General features: G+C 34.9%; 1 protein-coding gene across 4 annotated transcripts in view; it reads right to left on the reverse strand.

The window, feature by feature from the left end:
* The window catches only part of CRB1 (crumbs cell polarity complex component 1), a 211,901-nt gene extending 191,319 nt beyond the window's left edge, over nucleotides 1-20,582 (reverse strand). For 2 of the 4 annotated variants that reach the window (XM_032137031.2, XM_032137029.2), the window contains exon 1: nucleotides 20,352-20,582. In XM_032137031.2, coding sequence (XP_031992922.1) covers nucleotides 20,352-20,421 — 70 coding nt within the window. In that variant the 5' untranslated portion in view covers nucleotides 20,422-20,582. The remainder of the gene's footprint in view (nucleotides 1-20,351) is intronic. The other 2 variants (XM_032137032.2, XM_032137030.2) reach the window with 1 other exon arrangement.
* Between the last annotated feature and the right edge of the window lie 4,724 nt (nucleotides 20,583-25,306).

Genomic DNA, 25,306 nt, shown 5'->3' on the forward strand with positions numbered 1-25,306 from the left:
TACCCGTATGATCTGAGATCCACTTCCCTTCAAACACACACATACACACACACACACACACACACACACACACACACACACACACAAGAAAGGTAACATAAAAAAACTGATTTTGAGCCAGTGGTATCCTTGGCCACTTTGCAAAAGCACAGCAAAAATAATGACCAGGATGCAGTTCCAAAATGTACTCATAGGATAAATACAATAAACGTTTTTAAAAACCTCTTGAAGAAAAGCTCACAATAAAAAATTATAAGTCATAAGAAAAACAAACAAGGAACAAGTTAGCAGAAACAATAGATAGATTAGATCCCCAACCCTTAAGATAGACTGACAAATATAACTTCTATATAGCTAGATAAAAATAACTATATATAACAACTATATACTTAAATATTTTCTAATCATTTTTTCTCTTTGTGTTTAATTTTGGATCATTTCCATTGCTATGTCTTCAAATCACTAACCTTCTCTTCAATGTCTAATTTGTCATTCATCCCTTCCAATGTACTTTTCATCTTATACCTTGTAGTTTCTGTCTCTATAAGTTTGATTTGAATCTTTCTCATATCTCATATTTCTACTTAACTTTTTGAACATCTGGAATACAGTTGTAATAATTGTTTTAGTGCCCTTATCTGGTAATTCTAACATCTGGATCAGTTTATGATCTGTTTTGATTGATTGATTTTTCTCCACATTTGGGTCTTATTTTCCTGTTTCTATGCATGCCTTCTTGAGCTTTGTTCTGCAATGTAGTTGTTTAGAAACAGTTTGATTCTTTTAGGTCTTGCTTTTAAGATTTGTTAAGCAGCACAAGAGCATGTCGAATCTGAAGGAGAATATTTGTAACTACCGAAGCAATATCCTACCAAATGTTTCATAAATCATGAAGTTATTCAGTCTGGCTACTGGGCACAGGTACAATTCTTAGCCCTCTATGAGTGCTGGGCATTATTATCTCTAATCATTTCAGCTTTATTCTTTCCCAGGTCTTGGGAACTTTCCTTACATGCAGGTGCTGATATAAACTCAGCTGAATACTAAAAGGAACTTCTGCAGATCTCTGGTCTGTCTCTGTGCAGCTCTCCTCTCAGGTACTCCGTCTCGTGAATTTCATCTGTCTGGGTCTCCTCAAACACTCGGCTATGAATCCCTCTCCCTGTGCTGTTGCCTGGAAACTCTCTCATGGTAGTAAGTTCAAGCAATAGGGCTCACCTTGTTTGTTTCCCAATTTCTTAGGGATGACTACTCTTTATTCTCTGATAGCTGATGTCTTGGAAACCATTGTTTCCTATGAGTTGCCAGATTTCTTTTTTTTATTGCTTCAGGCTGGAGGGTGAATCCAGTCCCACCTACTCCATCTTGCTCAGAAGTGGACACCTCTTCAGAATATAATTGTAAAATGTAATGTATGGATTTGTTTTTACCTGTTTGTGTAGCTAAGGAGGAAATAATTCCAGGTGGATCATTTGGTTAGTTGCACTTCTTTTTCCTTCATGAGTAGAATAATTCTATTTGTGAGCCATCCTTGGATAAACTGCACATGAGGAAATTTTGCTTCGTTACTGTCTCTAACATATTCTTTCCCTAGCGCCTCTCTCCCTTGCAAGAAGTCAGTGCCTCCATGCTGCTGTGGGATCAATCAGGGATCCCGTTACAGAGACCACCATCGTCAATTTCATATGCTTACAATCTCCCCCAAACTCTCCACCGTTGACCTATTTTAGATCTTTTTGTTTCAAGTCCCTACTTTAAGTTAGGAAACTGAAAGTAAATCTATGTTGATGGGTTAATGTAAAATTGTCTTTTTGTAATTGAAACATTCTGAAGAGCTTGAATTCACAAAAATGACAAACTCTGAGGAGAAAGTTTTGGATGTGGCAGCAGGCTACCAGGAGCAATATATTAGCCTGGTTATAGTAGGTGAAACTATTTTGCAGTTCCAAGGGCCAGAACCACTTATGGTTCTCAACTCATGGTTTATCAAACTAAGCCCTTTATTACCAAGTTCTGCCTTTCTCATTTCTAAAATATAACATATTATTTTATTTTCTAATTAGCTCCTATGTATTCAGGCCATATTCCAGATACTCATTTTACCTCTCCTGTGACCTATGAATATATGATACAAATATGAATTTTTGAAATTTTATAAGTGTGTAAGAATTGTGCATTAATCTATCAACCTAACTTTACTTTGAGAACTTCTGTTATGAACTTTTTTCATAAATGTCTAATTCTCTATGAAGCAGAAAATTAATAGAATTAAAAATAGTTTTTCTTTTTCCCTTGAATGAAACAAAATAACTTAAATGCTTAAATAATGAAATTAAATATCCATTTTTTCTGATAACCATATGGCTTTGCATTAAATTACAGATACAAACAAAAATTTTATGAAATTATAATGCAAAACATGGGAACTATGTCAGTGATTTCTTCATTAAATCACAGAGCTGGAGGGTGCATTTAGAGGTCATCCAAGGTAGCCACTGGTCTTCAGACACTAAGCGCCTACAATAGTACAGAAGTTTAACTCTAAGAAAACTTTATTATATTCTGTGCACATGTATTTCAAAATTCATGTTTCATTACAGGTGTATAGGCTTTTTAGTAATTAGGATAATTTGGACAGAAAGTTGAAATCTGTTACATTAGTATTGGGAAGATAAATTACAAATAAACAATTAGTAAACATTTAGTTTTCTAAGGTCTATGGTTATCAAGACCTATAGGTGGTTTAGTGGGAATAACAAGAAGTTTTAACTCTGTTCTAGCTCTGTCACTTACTTTGTCAACTTGTCAAATCACTTAACTTCCATGAGAATAATTGTGCACTATTTTAAAGTATAGATAACAGGTACCTTGCAGGAGTTTTATAAGATTCAGAGTTTATATACAATTCTAAGTATTCGGTTCTCAATAAATGAGGTTGTTACTATTGCTATTGGGAAAAGACTGTGCCCTTTGATAGGTAACCTTCTCTCTATTTTCTAGAAAACAAGCAATCAAACTGATGCCACATGAAGGAAAAGAAAAATCTCTTTTTTCTTTGCTTTGCCCAGTCCTGGAGCACCAATAATTAGCTTTTCCTTCCTTTAAAAAGCCATGAAGGGGCTAAGAAGCTAGGAATAGTACTGAGCTACAGTGAGTACAGAGAAAGGCCTATACCCTTTCAAGTCTGTATCACGGGAAACATTGTGACCTCACATTCTAAGTCTTGAGAGCACACACAAGCCCAAGGAATTAAAAAAAGGAGAGAGAAAGAGATTCTGCTCAAATTCAAAGAATAAATAAATTAACTAGTAATTGTTAAAAATTGATATTTGTTGAGAATGTTTCAACCCTATCCAGATGATTCTCTTTCATTATTTAATCAGCATGTGTGTTTCCCCTGGCATGGCCTTCCTTGGTAAATATGGGAGAAGGAGCTTAGTCTCCTGAGTCATCCACCTGTGTTCCACTGCTGCACAGAATGCTTCATCACACCACAGGTTACGCCTCACTTTGCTGTCAGTCACCACATCAAACGTCTGGACTGCGATGCCTCAAGAACAGTTGTTTCTATCACATTGGCTTTAACAGAGAGGCCGATGTGGGACATGTTATATCTGTTCATAGCCCAGTTGTAATATTTGCTACCATTCTACTCCCCAAGCTATAAAAGTAATAAAATCAAACTGAAGATCTGGCAAGGCAGAGAGGCTTTTAAGCAGTAACACTGATGTGTTAAAAATGAGAATTTGACATTCTTGTAACTAGTTTGTTGTACATCCCACTGAGAGGAGTATTTTACTGGCTATTTTTCTCTAAAGGGTGAGGCCGTCTACCAAGTTGCCTCATCTATTCTCTTATCCCTTATTTCTGTCCCCATCATCTCTCTATTTTTACTCTCTGACCCCCAAATTCATAGTTATTTATTATAAAAAGTAGTTTAGCTACCATCTTCTTGCACAACCCTCTTATAAGCTGTGCTCTTGGACCAACTTCTCTTTTCACTACCCTTTCACTTTCTTCAACCAATATTCCCAGTTACCAACGAGGTAACTTCCTAATCAAGGGGACTTTCGTGTTGATAGGAATGATCCTTCACAGTTTAATGACCAACTCACACTCAATAGCCTATTTCAGCAACGACTCTCAAGACCATGACTTGCCATCATCCCTCAATATTCCTGTAATGAATATTTAAAGTCATCTATGATAACTACTGACCTGTAAGACAACATGATTTCAAGGACATCATAGGATTTAATTTTATTTGATGTGAAAGGAATTTGACAGAGGCATATGATTTTCGCAATCATTTTGAAAATTATAAATGAAGAAAAGATATTACAACCAAGCAGTGGATTCCTTTGTTCTATTATTTTTTTTAAATTACAATATCAGAATGCGCACTTTATTTGCCAATTTTGAAAAAACAAATTCAATGATTCTGTGAAGTTTTTGTTTGCTTACTACGTGTCAGGCACTATCCTGAGCATTTTATATGCCGAAAAAGGACTAACAGCTGTTTCTTTGCCCTCCTCTCTGGAAACGCCTGAAGACTAGACCTTTGATTTGCAGCAGCAACTGAGGAATAGTTAGATATTTACCTATATTGATGCAAGATAAATGAGAGTTCCATGGAAACGACTAAGTCTGTGTAACTCATTGTCAAGGTTGTTTAACGAGTAATTGGGAACTAATGAAATGGAGCTGCCCTGAAGAAATAGGGCTAATCACATAAACCTGATTAGATGTGACTATTCAGTCACATACACATGGTTTGATATAAAAACTGAAGGGAGGATCTCAGAGCTGATGGTTTTCCCCAGCTGAAGTTGTATTCAATCAGCTTTATTCCTTGTGGCCACACACACCCAGGGTGCAGAATGACTGGGACATCCAAAGCTGTGTCTGAGAATCATGAGACCTCTGCTGTGTTGTCGTTGTGCATGCTATGACACTGGTCCTGTGCATTTTCTTCAAGACAAGTAAAATTGGTGCTTGATGAAGTCTATTGTGAATCTCAAGTCTGACTATCAATCAAATCAAGTTAAGACGTGGTAGAGTGTCACACATTCATTTTTCACTTAATCCTCACAACACTCCTATGCAGTTTAAAATAATTATTCCCATTTTGCAGATGAGAAAACATAGAATTTAAGTAAAATGATTCAAACACACATAGTTTATAATTGAAATAAGCTCTCCTTTCTTCAATATTTTTAAAACTGGTATTTTTCTAATATAACTTTTCAGTATTTAAAAATAGCAAATATTTACTTAATACTTTTGTCTATATATAGCTACTTCTGTTAGTAGCTCTGTGATTTAAAATTTATTGTTTGAATAACTAAATTATTTTTAAAATAAAATTTATTTTAATATAAATAATATTCTGTTTTACGTTTATTGAAGATTTTTTGCCTACTTATAGAAAATGTAGAACCTATAACAAAATTAAAGAAAAATATTGTAATCCCTTCTAATTTCAATGTCCAGTGATAATTGCTATTAAATTTCTAGAAACTGTGATATAAAGAAACTGTGGTATATCTATATATATCTATCCATCTAGATAGATAGATATATGATAGAATACTACTCAGCCATAAGAAGGAATAAATTAATGGCATTTGCAGCAACCTGGAGTAGATTGGAGACTATTATTCTAAGTGAAGTAAATCAGGAATGGAAAACCAAATATTGTATGTTCTCACTCATAAGTGGGAGCTAAACTATGAGGCTTCAAAGGCATAAGAATGACACAATGGACTTTGGGGACTCAAGGGGAAAAGGGTGGGAAGGGGGTGAGGGATAAAAGACTACAAATTGGGTTCAGTGTATACTGCTGAGGTGATGGGTGCACCAAAATCTCACAATCTCTACTAAAGAACTTACTCATATAACCAAATATCATCTGTTCCCCCCAAAAAACCATAGAAAAAAAGGAAAAAAAATTCTAAAATGTGTCCTTCCAGAATTTTTCTTTGGTTTTTCCAAGCATACTTTTTACAACACAAATTGCATATTATAGATTACATAAGATTTGACATCCTGATGTGTTTATTTTTATTATTATTATTATTATTTTGCTTAACCTTTTTGGAAAACAAAAATTACCTTTTGACTAAGTGTTGAGATTCTTTCCCCCATCCTTGCCCACTGGAGTACATTTGGCTCTGTTTGCTCATCTTCCATACACCTATATTAAAAAATGTACCTTCACTAGCTTTATTCCTGGGCTTTTGTGATGCAGAATCAAGACAACCAGAAAGAAATAAACAAAATTTGGGAACCTAGGAGAGGGGATTTATATAAGAAAGAGTGTATTTCTGAGAGAAGAAAAGAACCTATGCGAATTTCAAGAGAAAGGTCCAACCTTTTTCAGAGGTTAGACCTTAGGAAGTAGTGAGAGACATTGAGAACATAAAATGGAGAAATAATATTTCTCTGTGCCTTATATTCTAATTGTATATGTGTGTATATATGTGTGTTTCTTAAGAGACTGCAGGACATATTTAAATTGCTTTAATTTACTTTTGATTACTGGATTGTGTTTATTTCTTTGATTCCAAAGCAACACAATTTATGTTTCAAACATTTTATTAGTATAAACGTGCAAATTTGATTAATAACATTAAGGTTATTTCTAATTTTTCACTATAATACGTAACATAAGGCTTCCTTTACATGCTATTTTTTGCTCTCATTTTCAACTATTTCTCCCAGAAGAGTTACTGGACCAATGAGTAGGAACACTCATATTTAAGCCTTGAATCCATAGTGTAAAATTATTTTATAGAACTTCTCTCTAGATTTTTTGTGTTCTCTCTTCTTATTCTAATAAGCAGTCTAGAGGATGGACTTGATGATAGTTACTGAATTTGTAAGGACCCAACTCTTTACCTTCTAACTGGATCTCCCCTTTGAACTTTGGAGGGATATATCCAACTGCCTGCTGGATATTTTCACCTGAATGTCCCTCCGATAATTCAAAATAACAAGATTTAAATCGTAACAATTCATCCTACATTTTCTGTGCATTACTATTTTAGATGAAGTCATATCGTTATTTAAGATACATAAACTAGGGGCCTGGAAGTCATTCTTCACTATCCTCCCTTTTGCTCTCACCCATTTCTCATTAAACAATAAGTTAATGTTCCCCTGAAGTATCTAAGCCCACTCTGCTTCGTCCTTACCAGGACCACACTGTTTGAGGTCTCCATCATTTCATGCTAGGTCTCTCTAACTACAGCCTTGCTTTCCCTTCTTTATTCCCTTCTCATTCTGGCCACATCTGAGCATGCCAGGGTTCCTATTTAAAGTCCTTCAGCAGCTTTCAACCCCCCTTCATGGCACTTCCCAACATGTGAAGAGTAGGCTAAAGGGTGCCAGAGCTGCAAAAGCCACCAAGTGATCACCTCTGGTTGTCAACAGTCTTGACTACATGAGGAAGTGTGGTGCACAGATATTATCCTCTCTCTACAGGCCACAATGTGAAAACATTTGGGAACCTCTGACTACAAGAAAACTCTAGTATAAGATAACTCATTATAGCATTTAAAGCCTTTAATTATGTGGACACTGCCCATACACCCTCATCTCACATCGCTCCCCACTGTTTCATTTCTCTATTAGGTCCCAAATGCACTGTGCCCTTGGTTGTTTCTTGCCTTTTTCCCACTTCTGCTCTTTCTACTTTTTCCCTCACATCATCAGTCTTTGCCACACTTTAAGAATCAATAACCAACCAACTTTCACTTTGTTAACTTATGGATTAGTGTCTCTTAAAACCTAGTCTGTAAATGACATGCATCACAATTACATAAGACTTATTTTTTAAATTGATTTTTTGGTCCTACACAAGAACAATGAAATAATAGCATTGGGAGTTGGAGCACAGAAACCCATCATTTAATGACCACTCCCGATGTGTTTATTTTACATATTAAATTTTTTAGTCCAATGTCATACATACAATCTCACTGACCAATGTACTTTACAAAATATGATTATATATATGTCAGGAAAAAACAAAAGCATATTGAGTTAAATAAATGTTTGAGTCTTCATAAATATGAGTTTACCAGCTATGAACAATTAACAGTGAAATATCCACTAGAAAAAGGACATAATAAAAATTATTCTTCTTTAAAAAATAGTTACATTGATGGCAAGGACTACAACTGACCCTAAGAATTAATAAAACATATTTTTGTGACAATCTGTAACCTAAGCAATTCCAGTATGCATTACTGCCTATTAGAGTGTTAAAAAATGCCTTAAAGAAATGTACTTGATAGAATACATGTTTGGTATGATATCTGGATTTTTAAAAACCAGTTTATTCCCAACACTCATGGCTCTCTGAAATTCTATCATCAGTCACACAACAAATTCCCTTTGAGGGCATACAGTATGTTGATATTTGAAATTATACTTGCAGCACATGTAGCTGGTGATGAATACATGATAAATTATCTTTAATACCTGTATTTCTTATGGTTTGAGCAATAGATTATTATTCACAGGTGGAACCTACTTACAAGCTTGATTGACGACCTTTTCACTGCATCTCTCTCCCTTATGTTTTTCTGATTTACGATTAACAATTATATTTACATTAATGCTTCCCTTCATAAAGCCAAAAGTCTGAATGCAGAGTTTCCATGCTGTATCTATAGAAGGCTATTTAATTCAGAACGACCAAAAGTTTTAAATTGTCCATCGTCTTATGAATGGTGACGTTGGTATTTCCAAATTCTGACCGTGTGATATGGTTGTGTGAAAACTACTCACGTTAAAAAATAATTTAAGTATCTAAATCAACAATTTAGTGGCTTTAATTGTGCACTCCAAACCTTAGATGTCTCTGCAAAACGGGAATAATAAAATCTTCATCACAAGGTTTGAATTAAATGAGATAAACTATGTAAACACATTCAGCCTAATGTCTGACATAGAGAAATTGGGTAAAAGAGGTTAGTTGTATCTGGTAGGCAGGGAAAACATGAATCATAGACTCCTCTAATTTTTAAAAAAAAAGGCTTTAGAGATGTATTATCTCCAAAAACAAGGAATATGAGAATAAAAGGGTAGGGGGTAGTGGGCTGCTTTCACTATTGACCTTGAGTTCCTCTATATGGACACAATTGCTATTTCCGAGCCTACAGAAAAAACTACGTTTATGCAAACTTTGCCTTAGTTCTATGGCTATTCTGAACTTCAAGCAGGTCATATAGCTAGCCTGCTAACTGAAGCAGCTGAGTAGAAAGAATTAAACAACACATACATTTCCTGATTTCAGTTGCTCCATAGAGGGGTTGTTTAAAAAAAAAAAAAAAGCCAGAAAACAAAAAAAAATTTCGATATAATGAGGTTAGTGAAGAGAAAGCAATTTATTTTACATCTATAATTGAGTTTATAATTACAGAAAGTAATGTTTAATTATTTTATGATTACTTTAGGAGAAATTGTAGAAGTACAGTCAATACTATAATGGGTGGGCTGTAAAGGCTTCTTTTAAGGCTCCCAGTCTGTGGAAGTATTAAGTAGCTCCTTGCAATATTGTGTTTGATGTAATTTTCAGGCATTGATAAATAAAATGTAAAGTTTTACATTTCATTTTTCCTCTCTTTCCTTACCCAACCTCTGGTATAGGTGCTAATGATAAGTGAAATGAGGTTAGAGAGAAATAGGAATTCCTAATCTACAAACTGTATATGCTGTTTGCCAAATCTGAGTTGACCGTAACCTCAAAATATAACTACTTTCATTAGGGCTAATAATTTCAAAGCAAGCTTGATTATATTTTCTTTCAGAAAACATTTCTTCATACACAAGACTAGTTTTATTTTTCAGAATAAAATTTCTACCTCTATCTACATGTGAAAATGGTAGCCAGATCCATGCACAGACCTCTGACATCATTTTAAAAAGTGTGATGATTTTCTTAGGCAAAAATATCTGGACAGCCTTTACACATATGCCCACCCCACTAGAGTGTACATGCCTGGACCTTGCTCATTTTAACTGCTTAATATATAGTTGCTGAGATAATATTTTTGTCAAGTCTTTTAAATTTCTAATATTTATTTTAATGGTTATTTAAAGAAATTTGTTTATAAATTGATCCCTGGAAGTTGGAAAGAAGAAAAATGATGGAGTAGAAAACATTATTTGTTCCAAATATTTTATGCCTAAATATGGACTTTAGTCCATTGATGTCAAGCTTAGCCACATGACTTGCTTTTGTTAATGAAATGTGAGCCAAACTGAGGTATGTCGAAGCTGAGCTGAAGCTTTTAAGAGCTATTGTATGCTTCCTCCATTACCCTTTTCCCTCTGCCATTAAAACAGTGTTCTCTAAAAGGGAATGCCCCTGCAGATTGTGTCCTAAAATGAATGTCTTAATCTGTTTAGGCTGCCAAAACAAACTATCATAGACTAAGTGGCTTTATAAACAAGAGAATTTTTGTTGTTGTTCTTGTTTTGGAGGCTGGAAAGTCCTAGGTCAAAGCACCAGCAGATATGGGGTCTGTCCAGGGCCAACTTCTGGTTCATAGGTAGAGGGCCATCTTCTCCATGTGTCCTCACATGGTGGAAGGAGTAAGGAATTTCTTGGAGGTCTCTTTTACAAGGGCACTAATCCCATGTGTGAGGCTTCCACCCTTGTGACCTAATCCCCTACCAAAGGTGCTACCCCCTAAAACTGCCACTTTGGAGATTAGGGCTTCAATATATATATATTCATTTGGGGAGAGGGGACGAACATTCACTATAACAATGAAGAATACAAACAAGGCAGAGCTGCAGCCAACTTGCACACAATATGTGGTGGGAACAAGATATACACCTTGTTGTTTTAACCCTAAGACGTTGGGTTTGTTTTTTGTTGCAATATAACCTAGCAGAAGCTGGATCATGTAGAGTGAGGTCACTAAAAACACGCTGCTCATCAATGTCTATGATTCAATTACCTAGAATAATCATGAAATCATAAAATGTAGGCCTTGAAAAAATGTGGTAATTAGATAATATAACTCCCTCATTTTACAAGTGAGAAATTGGAGACCTAGAAAGTTTAAATGATGCATTTATAGATACAAAACTAATTGTAGGCCAGAGCCAGAATCTGTTTTTACTGACACCACTCATTTAAAAATTAATGCTGAATGTAAATATTTATTCTTCAGCTATATTAAAAGAATAATGGATAATGAAAATTATAGACAGAACACAATCACAATAATAATAATGCATCACCTGTGTGAAAAATTTATTGCTGCAAACAGGCAGCTGATTATTTCAATGGTGTTGCTTAATTTGTTGGGTTAATTTCATTTTCTCTCCTTGTATTCAAAACTACAAATTTGAGATCATCTGACTAGACATAATTGCTTGTTGTACAGAGCTGGTCTCTGTGCAAAGCAAACTGAATTGTGTTGAGATTGAACCATAAACTCAGCCTCATTAGCACTCTGCTCTCACTAATTTGCCTAAAGTAAAATAAGTATTTAAAGGTTCCAAGAATTCTGAATGTAGAGAAAGGAGTCATCCATCTGGGAATTATCAGGACAATTATGTGGAGAACCAAAAAGACTACACAATGAGGTTAATCTAGGTTACATATCAGCCATTCCTGCTTTGGCAGATTTTAGTCACAAGAATGGGATAGTGGTTGAGTCTATAAACATTTTATTCTGAAAAAGTTTTAAAGGTAGAATGAAAACTTTTATTACTTAGGACTAACTTTTTTTAAAAAAAATAAATCTTCCCAAACCCTGATTTGTAGTGTTTGCCAAATTCTGTGATGAAATTACTTCCACCGTGGCTGATTTTAAGCCACCAGCGCTTTAATAACTGGCCTTTTAAATTCCTCAGTGTTTATCTTTTGGAATAAATAAGCTGGTGTGAGCTTGTGGAGGTTTAGAATCTGACAAACTTGTTTTAAATCTCAGTTGTATCCCCTTGTAGCTGTGTTTTTAGTATGTACCCTAGGCTGTCATTTGCTTAAGGTGTCCTAATGGTCTTAATAGCTACTATGTAGTATGATTGTAAGAATGAGAGATACTTATGGTAAAACCCCTGACACCTTTCCTAATTTGCCTTGTTTCACTCAATCCACTTCAGTTGTGTTGGACAACTTACGGTATCTCAAACACTATAGGCACGCTCCTGCTTCAGGGTCTTTGAACTTGCTATTTTCTTTGTCAAAATATCATTCACTGTGATATCCTCATGGTCCACCTGCTCTCTGTTACTCATCTTTTGCTTTCTTCTATAGCACTTTTTGTCAGCTCACAATTACATAATTTACTTATTTATTTGGTTTTTGTCTGTCTTACCCCACTAAAGTGTAAATTTCACAACATCAAGGATTGTGGTCTCTTCCATTCACTACTGTACCCTTGGAGCCTAGAACAGTGTCAGATATATAGATTTATGGCCCTCAATAAATATTTATTGGATAAATAAGTAAATAAAAAAATTATGGAATAAATAGTAAATTTTAATATTTATTAATTATCCTATCATAAGGCTAGGGACAACTAACTTTACATTGGTTACCTTTAAAACCAGTAAAATTTCTGTTCCAGCCAAACTATTCAACTCCAAATAGTCATGCTAATTCCTACATGTATGGGATACAGCAGTATGGGATACAGCATGACTGAATCCCAAAGTGTTACTATTAAAAGTACACTGCCTTTGGTTTTGCTTTTAATAAAACTTTTCTGAAGATAAAAACTAGGAAATATAGGACAATCTACTTAACATGTTGCAACGAAACTTTGAAGGAATCACTACTTTTTATTAAACTAGGAAGGACACTAGATGACTGATAAAGGGTGCTAACCATAGCAAACAATAGGATCTAATACTAGATGACTGAGTATCTTCTTCCTTTCAGAAATTTTACTGTTTATTGTTAAGTCAAAAATATGTAAATAAAATAAAAGATGACATTTTATTAATAAACACAACAAATAACACATGTGCAGTAAAATAACTTGCAATCACTGTTTTGAATCAATAAAGGAAAGTAATCTTTTGGTGCCCCAAGTAATGAATGCAGTTTCTGAAAAAAAGTAGGTTAAAGAATTGAACATTCAAATATGAAAGACAGCTAAACTATTTGTCCCGAGGAAATATGAAGGCGTGTTTACACCTAATTCTAATGCTATTTTACATATTGATCAGACTGTAAGTTAATTTCATGGCGCAAATTTACATAGGAGGAAATTTCTGAACACTTAATTCAAAGTGAAAGGCTGAATATGTAAAAGGTAGGGACAGTGTAAAGAGGGGGAAAAATAAGAACAATATGGGCACATTGTTTAGCATAATCTTTGTTCTACCACGTTAATACAAGGATATCCATATCATGTCTCTTGAAACATAACAACTATTTACTACACAAATATTTATTGAGCACGCACTATGTTTAAAAAATCAATTGTAAACCAATTTTACCCAATAAAAGTGGTATTAACCAAGTGCTTTTTAAATCATATATCAGAGTTTTATTCATAGTAGATGTTATAGGTTGAATTGTGTCCCCAAGGTATGTCAGAGTCCTAACCCTCAGTACCCGTGAATGTGCCCTTATTTGTAAATAGGTTTTTTCAAATGTAATCAAGTTAAGATGGGGTCATTAGGGTAAATCTACTCCAATATGACTGATGTCCTTATAAGAAGAACAGAAGAGAGGTAGACAGATAAAGTGAGAACATCATGTGATGATAGTGGTAGAGACTGGAGTGATGCAGCTGCAAGCTAAGAAACACCCAGGACTGAATGACACCACTAGAAGCCAGGAAAAGGCAGGTAAGGATTCCAAGTGGAGTCTCAGCGGGAGCAAGGGGCTTCAACCTTTGATTTCAGACTTCTAGCCTCCAGAGCTATGAGAGAATACATTTATGTTGCTTTAAGCCACCCAGTTTGTAGTACTTCGTTACAGTAGCCCTAGGAACTAATAGCCCCAAACTGAAAGTAACAAAGATGTCCTTCAGTAGGTGAGTGTTTAAGCAAACCGTGCTACATCTATATAATGGAATATTATTCAGTAATAAAAAGAAATGAACTATCAAGTCACAAAAGCACATGGAGGAAGCTTAAATAAATATTGCTATGTGAAAGAAGCTCATCCAAAAAGGCTACGTATTGTATGATTCCAATTTTATAGCATCCTATAAAAGACAAAACTATAGAAACATAGAATGATCAGTGGCTGCCAGAGAATCAAGGGCGCAGAGAAGAGGCACAGGGGACTTTCAGAATAGTAATTATTCTGCATAATACTTTAATGGTGCATTTGTCAAGATGTAAAGAATTTTACAGTACAAAGAGTCAATCCAATTGCATGCAAATTTAGAAAATCATTTAGGAAATCAAGGAAATCCCAGGAAGTAATTCAGATTTTGACACAACAATCTAACTACATTACAAATGTATGAAATAATCTCACAGAAGGGGTTGGGGGAAAACTGTTCACCTAAGTAGTTTTGGAAACAAATGGACTCTGAAAAACTAAAAACAAAAGGAAATAGCTATAAGTACTGTACTTAAACAGATAAAGTTTTTCCCATAGGAGTATGGGTTAACAGTCTAATACTGCTATTTATGTATACTGAATTTAAACAAGTGAATAAACGGCAGATAGTGGAAATCAGGTTTCCCACTGTTGGAATTGGAATTTACAGTTAAGCAAGGGGAGACAGCTAGAATGATCCATGTGGAAATGGAGTTAGAGGCATCAATATGAACTCATGTTTAGCTTAATACAGACAGGCACAGATTTACATATAGAGATATCTATAGAAACATGTATATACACAGACAAGTACACAGACGTATTTCTGTACCCTTTCAGCTGAGATTGCCTGAAAGACCTGACACCCCAGCAGCAACAAGCACACCTCACATCCAGATCTTGGTTTTGGTTACCACTCTCTAATAAAAGGAAACAGGGCTCCTTGGAGAAATGGTGATATATGCTAGGATTGGGTCAGGAAATACACAAGATCAGTCTGAAAGAGATTGTAGAGCCATAAAGGAAGAAAATCCTTTTTTAAAAAGCACCCCACATTGATGGGGAGTACGTGAAATGAAAATAGGAGCCAACTGAAAAGAACTCCCACAGGCCAAAGCTGGAACAATTTGAGTAACAAAATAAAATAGTATTGAATTATAACCCAGAGTATAAAATAAATGTCAATAAATTCATACTGATATAAATAAACAATTGAATAAATAAATTAATGAAAGAGAAGAGCCAGATCTCCTATGCAGAAGAATTTCGAATAATTTATGTAAATTTTTCCCTCCAGGAGGGAGATCATAACTCCAAACTTCTTAAGTGTGGGTTACACATAGTGACTTCCTTTTCTAAGAGTACAGTATGGAGAAGAATAAAAGACATAACTTTATAGTTATCAGAGAAACCTGACAACACCACCTCCCAGGTGATTAAGGTCAGTATCAGCAGTCACATATCATGTTGATTGTATAAATCATTGATAATATTATTGATATGATGTAATGAGGATAACCCTTTGCCTTTGTGGTCTTCATTCCAATAGCCCATAACTCCAGTTTCACCATGAGGAAAACGTAAAACTAACTCCAATATTGGGAGAATCTATAAAATACCTGGCCAGAACTCAAAACCTTCAAGGTCATCAAAAACAAGAAAGACCTGAGGAACTGTCACAGCCAAGAGGAACCTCAAAATACAAGACAGCAAAATGTACTGTGATATCTTGGATGGGATACTAGAACAGGGAAAGCATGTCAGGTAACACCTAAGGAAATGTACATAAACTACTTAGATGAACAGTTTTTCCCCAACCACTTCTGTGAGATTATTTCGTACATTTGTAATGCAGTTAGATTGTTGTGTCAAAATCTGAATTACTTCCTGGGATTTCCTTGATTCCTAAATGACTTTCTAAATTTGCATGCAATTGGATTGACTCTTTGTACTGTAAAATTCTGTACATTTTGACAAATGCATCATTAAAGTATTATGCAGAATAATTACTATTCTGAAAGTCCCCTGTGCCTCTTCTCTGCACCCTTGATTCTCTGGCAGCCACTGATCATTCTCTGTCTCTATAATTTTGTCTTTTATAGGATGCTATAAAATTGGAATCATACAATACGTACCCTTTTTGGATGATCTTCTTTCACATAGCAATATTTATTTAAGCTTCCTCCATGTGCTTTTGTGACTTCATAGTTCATTTCTTTTTATTACTGAAGACTATTCCATTATATAGATGTAGCACGGTTTGCTTAAACACTCACTCTACTTTTCTTGTCCATTTGAATTTCAGTATTTGATATTGTGAGACCATGAATGATAATTTTTGAAAATCACCAATGATGAAAAAAAAAAAGCATGCAATTCTCCAGAAAATTTTGCTAAGAGAAGTATCTAATAAAAGAAGCCACAGTTAACTCTGCTATGTGATGTAGGAAACCCTGGGTAACCTTCACGGAGTAGTGACAATTTTACTGTAAACTGATGAGATTATTTCATTTATGAGGAAGCAAAAAGATACCTTTTTCTCACACTAATAATTAGGTAGGCACTTTACAAAATGCCGCTGCAAGGATATTAACTTGCACAGTAAAGGTCAGTTTTCAGTGTTTCTACACATGTAAAATTTCAAGAGTATGTGATTACCCCCAATGAGTAACATCAGCCTTCTCTAACATATTAAGCAAATTCAATTATTTCTTATTTAATCTCTATTTGTCCTTCATTCTTTTAGGTATATTAGTAAGAAAGTACTTTTTAAAATAACTCCATTCAAATCAATTACTTAATAATTGCTAATAGTTTTTAGAAGATTGGATGCTACCCCAAACTCTTTAACATTGTTCTAGTAACTCTAAAGTAGTTTTGTCAAACCACATTTTATTTACATGTTGTGATCACACTTTAAATGTAGATTAAAACAGTTACTTTTAAATTAATCTCGATGTGGCATTTACATTGAAAATATTGTTTACCCCCAAATTTATAAAGGACTAGAGAAATAGACATTACTTTTCTAATTCATGGTATGGTCGTTTTCTTTAAAACCCTTCAGAACAGATTCATACATCAAGGTCCCAAAAAGAGTTTATTATAAAGTACTCTTATTATTTAAAACAGTCTCTGAATAATGGATCACAGGAGAGTCTCACTCTAATAAGTTTCTCTTTTAATACATCAGAAGCAAAAAATAATAGCTCTTCTTGAATTATTAAAATTTAATTGGTCCCACACATTAGAACCAGTTTTGCAAAATCATGGAACAGGTATGAAAACAATCAGGACAAATTCATTGCAACTCCAAGTTAGGAGAATGTCTACCTGCTCAGAAACAGAAAGGGAATGTCACTTCCTGAATTCTGCTCTAATATTCCTCATGTCACATGTCCTCAACTGGAAGGACATAAAGGTTGATCAAAACATAAACAGCATTCCCCTGGTAGCTGAGCAAGGTAGAATTTTAGATACAAAATACAGTATGGAGCTGGAGGTGATTATTTTCTCTTAAATTTAAGGGAACATATTTCAAAGTTCAAAGGAAGAATCATTGATTCCTTCAATTAATATGGTATTAATAACTGAAATTTCTTTCTTCCTTGCTTTTTCTTTCTTGAGACACGGTGTAGCCCTTTTTACCAGGCTGGAGTGCAGTGGCAGGATCACGGCTCACAGCAGCCTCGATTTCCCTGTCTCAACTGATCCTCCCACCTGAGCCTCCTGAGTAGCTGAGACTATAGGCACATACCACGATGCCCCATTAACTTTTTATATTTTTGTGTGTAGAAATGAGGTCTTGTTATGTTGCCCAGGCTAGTCTTGAACTAGGCTTAAGTGATCTCGTTTCAGCCTCTCAAAGTGCTGGGATTACAGGCTTGAGCCACCATACCTGGATAATGGACATTTCTTTGTTTGCTATTATGTTCCAAGCAGAGTCTTGAAGTCCTTATGCATTATCACTTCATGGGAATAACTACATGTAAGTTAAGAGCCCACACTCCAGAGCCAGATCTCCAGGTTCACATTCCAGATCTACCATTCACTAGCAGTATGACCTTGGACAAATTAATAAACCTCTATGTGCCTCAGTTTCTTCAGCTGCAAAATGGAATTAATAATAAGTTCTACTTGACAGGGTTATTATGTATATAAGAATGACAACAGTTATAAAGCTCATAGTGTTTATCTTTTCTCCTAAATAATCTCATTGAAGAGAGGGCTATGTTTATATTTAACTATTCTGATGATTCCTAGCATCATTATGTAGTCGGCTCTTAATAAAGATTTATTGTATAGCTCAGAGCTTCTGGTCACCTGTATTTGAAATGAAGAGCTAATTAAATTATAGTTTCCTAGGATCTACTAAGTACCTGGGACTAGACTTGAGAGGCTGCACATTTTAACCAGGCATTTCAGCTCTCTAAGGTGCCTCAAAGTTTGAGGTACACTGGTATAGTGACTTGAATCTTTGTTTCATCTTCTATAAAATGTGAATTACTATGATAGTATCTATCTTATAGGGTTGTTGCAAGAAGTAAATGACATATAGGATATAGAAAATGCTTAACACAATGTTAGCAATTTTTCCTGCTAGATATTATGTTATTCACTTGTCTGGAACACAGAATTTATGTCAAGAATACTAGGTGATAAGGGTAGAAAGGAAGGCTGATGCTAGATTGTTTTAAAGTCAGATGGGAAAAAAAACTCAGCTAACAAGGTCTAAACTACGTGTTTTGATTGGGAAGGCAATATGATTATATCTTGCCAACAAATATATCAACACAGACAAAAGTCTACCTGCTTAAAAATTGAAGAAAATGAGACTTCAAATGTACTTTTTTAAATGAATAAAAATACTATGCTGGAGAACAAATCAAATAATTACAAAGTATTTAGAATCTATCAATAAAATCACTTACTCAAAGCGAGCAAAAACAAATGATGTATATGTAAGTATCAATTCATAGTTATTATACTTTTAATTAAAGATATCACATATTCATTTCCTTTAAAACAAACTGCAGCAAACTCTAGGAATTTTCATATATATTACATTGAACGACAAAGCTCTTTGCCATAAAATGCACCATAAACTCACTTCACATTCATTTTATGTCTTATTTCTTTTTCTGCCTTTGTCCTCCTACCTCCACAACTAAACACAGCACTTGTCTTCCTCATTCCTCATTACCTGGGGCCCACATTAAGTTTCAAGGAGGGTAAATAACTATTTAAATAACAACTCTTTAACAAATATATCTCTGAAAAAAAATGTTTTGTGCGTGTGTGTTGCAGTCAAGTATTATACTGATCATTTGTTTAAAGTTTGACTTGGTTTTTCTATACCTGCCATCAGCTACCTACCCACAGCATTTACTTATTTCTTCACACAGTCTCCAATATATGTTCAACTGTAAACCGTACAAGTAACAATCTCACTGGTGCAGCCACAGAAGGTGACCCAGATTATCCAACACTGTGTGCTAATGCCAAGTTGCCTTGTTCAACAGCAGCTGCTCTACGCTTTGCCTTATTGATATTCAGATTCAACAGACACAAATCACATGGCCCCTTTGACAAGCACACACTCTCCCTGTCTTCGTTTTGAATGTGTTGAATAGCTACTGTCCTTCATAAACACACAGCTGGGGCAATTTGGTCTCCTCTGATTTTCCATCCTGCCATAGAACTGACAAGATTATCTCAGAAACATTGCTCTTGCTTCTATTTGGGGAAGTTTGTGGAAAATAATATCTTCATTTATAAAACAGAAACACATAACAGTAAAAGCACATTTCTCTGGTGAAAGAAACACTTTGAACCATTACCCTCTGGGAAACATTGAGACTATCCCCTTGATTATGAGAGCAAATGTTGCAATACAGAGTTATCTAAAAGTGAAGATAAATATATAGCATGTGGGAATAAAATGAAATATAGCTTATGAATAACTTCCTTTTAAAGGATATCAATTAGTAAAGGCCAAATCTATTTTGTAAAAGTGTAAACACAACAAAATATCTTCTTGTCTATGTGACCATTTCATTCTCCAGCTCACTACTACAAAGATTAAAAACAAAATTTCTGTACCTGAATACCTATCGGAAATCATAGAATCTTAAAATTGACTGTTCACATTGACTGGTATCACTGATTTCTTTAACACAGGACAATTAAAAAAACACAAATAAAAACTTCCTTTTTTAGCATTGTATTTTATAGAACATGCAACATTATCCATTATTTGTAAGAAATATAATAAGCCAGAAATAAACCAGGAAAAATGCCCAAAGTGGGAAAGGCTTACTTTTTATGTAGATAAGCAGTGAGAAACTGAGGTAGAAGATGAGAAGGTAGTTAATGTTCTTAAGTGCCATGGTCTTATCTAGAGAACATCCTCTGGTGTGTTGCTGGTGGTCTGGTCCCAGTCCGGCTCCTGATCCCTGCCTGTCTCAGAGAGGAGCGGGTGCCTCAGAACCCCCAGGTGCCATCTCTGTCCCACCCCACTTACAGCTCCTTCACAGAAAACACAGGGACTTAGATTCAAAAAGCAGTTTGTGCTTCTTAGCATCACTTACACGGGAGGATGGGGTGATTTTTCAAACCTGGTGCAGATTTTTTCAGGCTGGATTGGATTCATTCCCCCCTCAAGCCTTTGCTGCGAGTTTTCTTCTGTTAATGCTGCCTCCTCAAAAGGGCCTACATTAGAATAGTGTCTTCAATTGCTCTCAATAGAGGGATTAATTTCTGATAACTGTCTTCCACACAATTATGATCTGGCAACTTTTAAAGGAATACTGTATGTTCCTGTATATTTACTTTCATCTTCAGAACACAATTCACAGACAAGTAATCTTTTCTGTTCCTAAATTATATTCCCACGACTCAGATTTCTGTTGTTTATAAGCTGGGCCAAGACAGAAGAAAACTTAAACTACTGCATAAAATGAACAGAGTTCTGGAGATCATTCAGGGGCAGATTTTGTCATAAGTCCAGAGCTCATTTTATTCTCGGTTCATGAAATTGTATGCTCTGGGATTTCTTGAGCTTTTGTTTTACTATAATTGATGAATGCAAACATGTTTGCTTATTTAAAAAATACACTTCTTTTAAATACAAAATATTTTCTCAGATTAAATTGTTCAAGTCCTTAAAATTGTATTTTTATTAGACACCATGAAAACATCCATTCATTGAAATCAGAATGCTTTATTTTCTAATAGGTGTTAGTGCTAGTACAGAGCCTTTTTCCGTTGTTAAAACTGTTCACTGTTACACTTTAAAATGCAATTTCTATAGCTGATTTTTACAAAGCTTTATAAATCTGCCAGATATTTAACTATATAACGTATATTTGAAGTCTTTATATTTTCTGCCCATGTCTCTAATATTTTGACAGTAAGCTTAATGTTTTTTATTAATATTATTCTCTCACATACTCACAGATTTACTTGCTAAAGTAGGATTTATCCATTTAAAATTATTTAATTTTTATAGAATTCATGATAATTATTATTTTTAAAGATTTTTTCCTCCTCTCATGCAAATAATTTAACTTGGGCAATTTAACAATTAGAGTAAAAGAATTTCAGATTACAGAAGCATTATTAACTCCCTATTCTAATCCCTGTGTTTTGTCAGTTGGAGAATTGAGAAGCAGAGCAATTATTCTGTGTGCCCAGAGTCATCTGGTGGGTCAGTGTCAGCATTAGGACCAGAGTCTTCCCACGATTTCTAGAACATTAGTTCTTCAATAAATCTTGTGAAGTCTCTTTTCATCTTTATTCTTATGTGTTCTGTCTTGCCTTTTGCAACGATACCATTCTGGGACATCTACATACTGAACCAACTTGATCTCCATTCGTTCTAAAAAGGCCTCCACCATGAACCCGAAGACTAAGGAATTTACAACATGGAAGGCCAATTGATAGACTGGAAAAAAAATGAATAGACTCAGGTAAAGAATCTTATGGTATTAGAAAGCCTTCTGTTAGGGTGTCTTTAATTATGAGTGTCACAATCAAAGAAACAAAGAAAATTAGTTTTTCAAAAGACAAAAGTGTCAAGAAAATAAATGGTTGAGAGAACATGTTATACAAAGAATGGTTATAGGAATTATATACATGGAGTTTGAATATAAAAAAATAAGTGGATATAGCCATTATACGAATGAGTCAATGGCTACCATGTGTCAGATTTGGGCTAGTCAAGAATTCCTTTAGAAAAAGATATAATATTTATGTTGAATTTTCAAGCATAAGTATGGGTATGCTGTGGTCTGAATGTTTTCCCCCCTTCCCAAATTCACATGTTGAAACCTAATCCCCAATGTGATAGGAGTTTTGAAAGGTGGTTAGACCTAACCCTCATGAATGGGATTACTGTCCTTATAAAAGAGGCCTGAGGGAGTTTATTTGCCCCTTGCACCACATGAGGACACATAGAAGGTACCTTTTATGAGGAACAGGCTCTTGGCAGCCACCAAATTTGCTGGTACCTTGATGTTGCTCTTCCCAGTCTCCAAAATTATAAGAAGTCAATTTCTCTTGTTATAAATTACCCAGTCTAAATTTTGTTATAGCAGTATGAAAAAACTAAAGGTATAACAAATAAATAGGGCAAGAGTGAAGTTTAACAGTTTTACAGAAAAAGGATCTGTATATAGGAATAGAGGCCTAAAGCAGTTGGGCAAATCAAGAAACTAGAAATATTCTGATATTGCAGAAACATAGGTGTGAAGAGATGTCAGGAAATAAGACTCAGCAAATCCACAAAATCAAGGAAGTTTAATTTTCAGTTGAGGAAAAGACACCATTAATAGGTTTTAAATGGTGAATTCACATACTCAGAGTTGTGTTTAGAAAGATAAATCTAGCAGCAATGTAGCAAGGGTTGGAAAAGGGCAGATGGAAAGCACAGAAACCAATGAGAAGGATATTACTGTTGTCCACAAGAGAGATGATAAGGGACTGAACTAAAGCAGAGACAGTGGGGATGATAAAATGAAACAAAAGAGCAATAAACTAGATATATCTAAAGACATATAGAGAATAAGGCAACATGAAAACTAATTTTATCAGGTTTTGAGCTTCAGCATTTGAGCTATTATTAATGTCGTTCATAAAAATGAAGACTATAGACAAGGGCTGCTATAGAAGAAACAGCAAAAACCATCCTTCCCAAGTCAAACACATTTAAATATATGTCTGTATTTGAGCAAAGTGTAACTTTTATAGAAATATGTAAGTGAGCTCAACAGCAATAAAGCAATACAACCAACTGAGATAGACAATTCTTGACTTTTGGAATGGAGAGAAAGACAGAGAGAGAGAGAAAGAGGAGGAGGGAGGGAGGGAAGGAACAAACGAAAGAAAAGAAAAGAGGGAAGGAAAAATGAAGGAAGGAAGGACAAAAGGAAGGAAGAAAGGACAAAAGGAAGGAAGACAGAAAGGAAATAAAGAAGCAGGAGAGAGGAAGGAAGGGAAGAAAGAAGGAAATAAAGAAAAGAGTAGTTCAGAAATAGAGAAATCAATGAGAACTGAGATGAAACTAAACTCTCATGTGGAAATGCTACAATTCACAGTTCACAAATGGTTCCCATGGAAGCCAACCTCTACTGAAGATGAGCTCACAGCTTAAAACTATGAATCAAACTAGAAACCCACTGCAATGACAGACATCAGACACAATGAATGGGAACATTCACACTCAAAAGATTCATGATAATGGAGCTAACTTAAGAGATTATAAAATAACACTTTGTTAAGATACAGAAAAAAAGAATCAAAGAAAATAAGTTGTTGAGAAAACATGTTATACAAAGAATGCACTGTTCTGGCCAGGTGCGGTGGCTCACGTCTGTAATCCCAGCACTCTGGGAGGCCGAGGAGGGTGGATCACCTGAGGTCAGGAGTTTGAGACCATCCTGGCCAACATGGTGAAACCCTGTCTCTACTAAAAAAATATAAAAGTTAGCCGGGCATGGTGGTGGCCACCTGTAATCCTAGCTGCTTGGGAGGCTGAGACACAAGAATCCCTTGAACCCGGGAGGCGGAGGTTGCAGTGAGCCGAGATCACACCACTGCATTCCAGCCTGGGTGACAGAGTGACAGAGTGAGACTTTGTCTCAAAAAAAAAAAAAAAAAAAAAGAATGCACTGTTCATGGGTAAATTCATACAACCTTTATGGAAAACAATAAGGAAATTACTCAAAGAACTTAAAATAGAACTATCATTTGATCCAGTAATCCCATTACTGTGTAGCTACCCAAAAGAAAAGGAATCATTATATGAAAAAGATACCTGTACTTTATATGTTTAATGCAGTACTATTCACAACAGCAAAGATATAGAACTAACCTAAATGTCCATCAATGGATGATTGGATAAAGAAAATACGGTGTATATATAACACAATGGAATTCAATTCAGCCATAAAAAATGAAATCATGTCTTTTACAGCAACATGGATGGAACTGGAGGCTATTATCTGAAGGCAAACAACTCAGACACAGAAAAACAAATACCGCATGTTCTCACTTATAAATGGGAGCTAAGTAATGTGTACACATAGACGCAGAGTGTGAAATGATAGATGATGGAGACTTGGAAGGTTGAGGAAGTTGGAGGAGGGATAGATGATGACAAGTTACTTAATGGGTATAATGTACATTGGTGATGGATACACTAAAATCCTAAACTTCACTACTCTGCAATATGTCCATGTAACAAATTTCACTTGTGCCTTTTAAATACATACAAATAAAAATTTTTAAGAGATAAAAGAATGCATTTATTTTATAAAACAAGAACAAGACATGATAAAAATGATTAGGCCTATTCGAAAATAAGCTGAACATAAATTCTAAAAATAAAAAAAGTCATTAAAATTTTTTGAAAAATTTAACTAATAACTTAAATAGTAGATGACACTACAATAAACTAAACAGAAGATAGATCTTAAGTTTTTTTTTAAAATGGATCAATGTGAGATAAGGAGTTGGTGAAAAAGACCAACTATGGAAAATAGAATAGAAAGTTCTATCTCAGAAGCAAGGAAAAAATTGGGAGAAGGTAAGTATCAAGAACTAATGGACTAGAGTTTTCAGATATGAAAAAATATGATTTCTCCAATTTAGAAGAGCTCACTGAATCTCTAGGAAATATTACATTTAAAGTGCAACAAAATTGCAACAAAAACAAAAATTGACAATTGGGACCTAATTAAACCAAAGAGCTTCTGCACAGCAAAAGAGATTATC

The sequence above is a fragment of the Hylobates moloch genome, unplaced genomic scaffold (genome assembly GCF_009828535.3).
Source record: "Hylobates moloch isolate HMO894 unplaced genomic scaffold, HMol_V3 SCAFFOLD_18, whole genome shotgun sequence".
NCBI lineage: Eukaryota > Metazoa > Chordata > Mammalia > Primates > Hylobatidae > Hylobates > Hylobates moloch.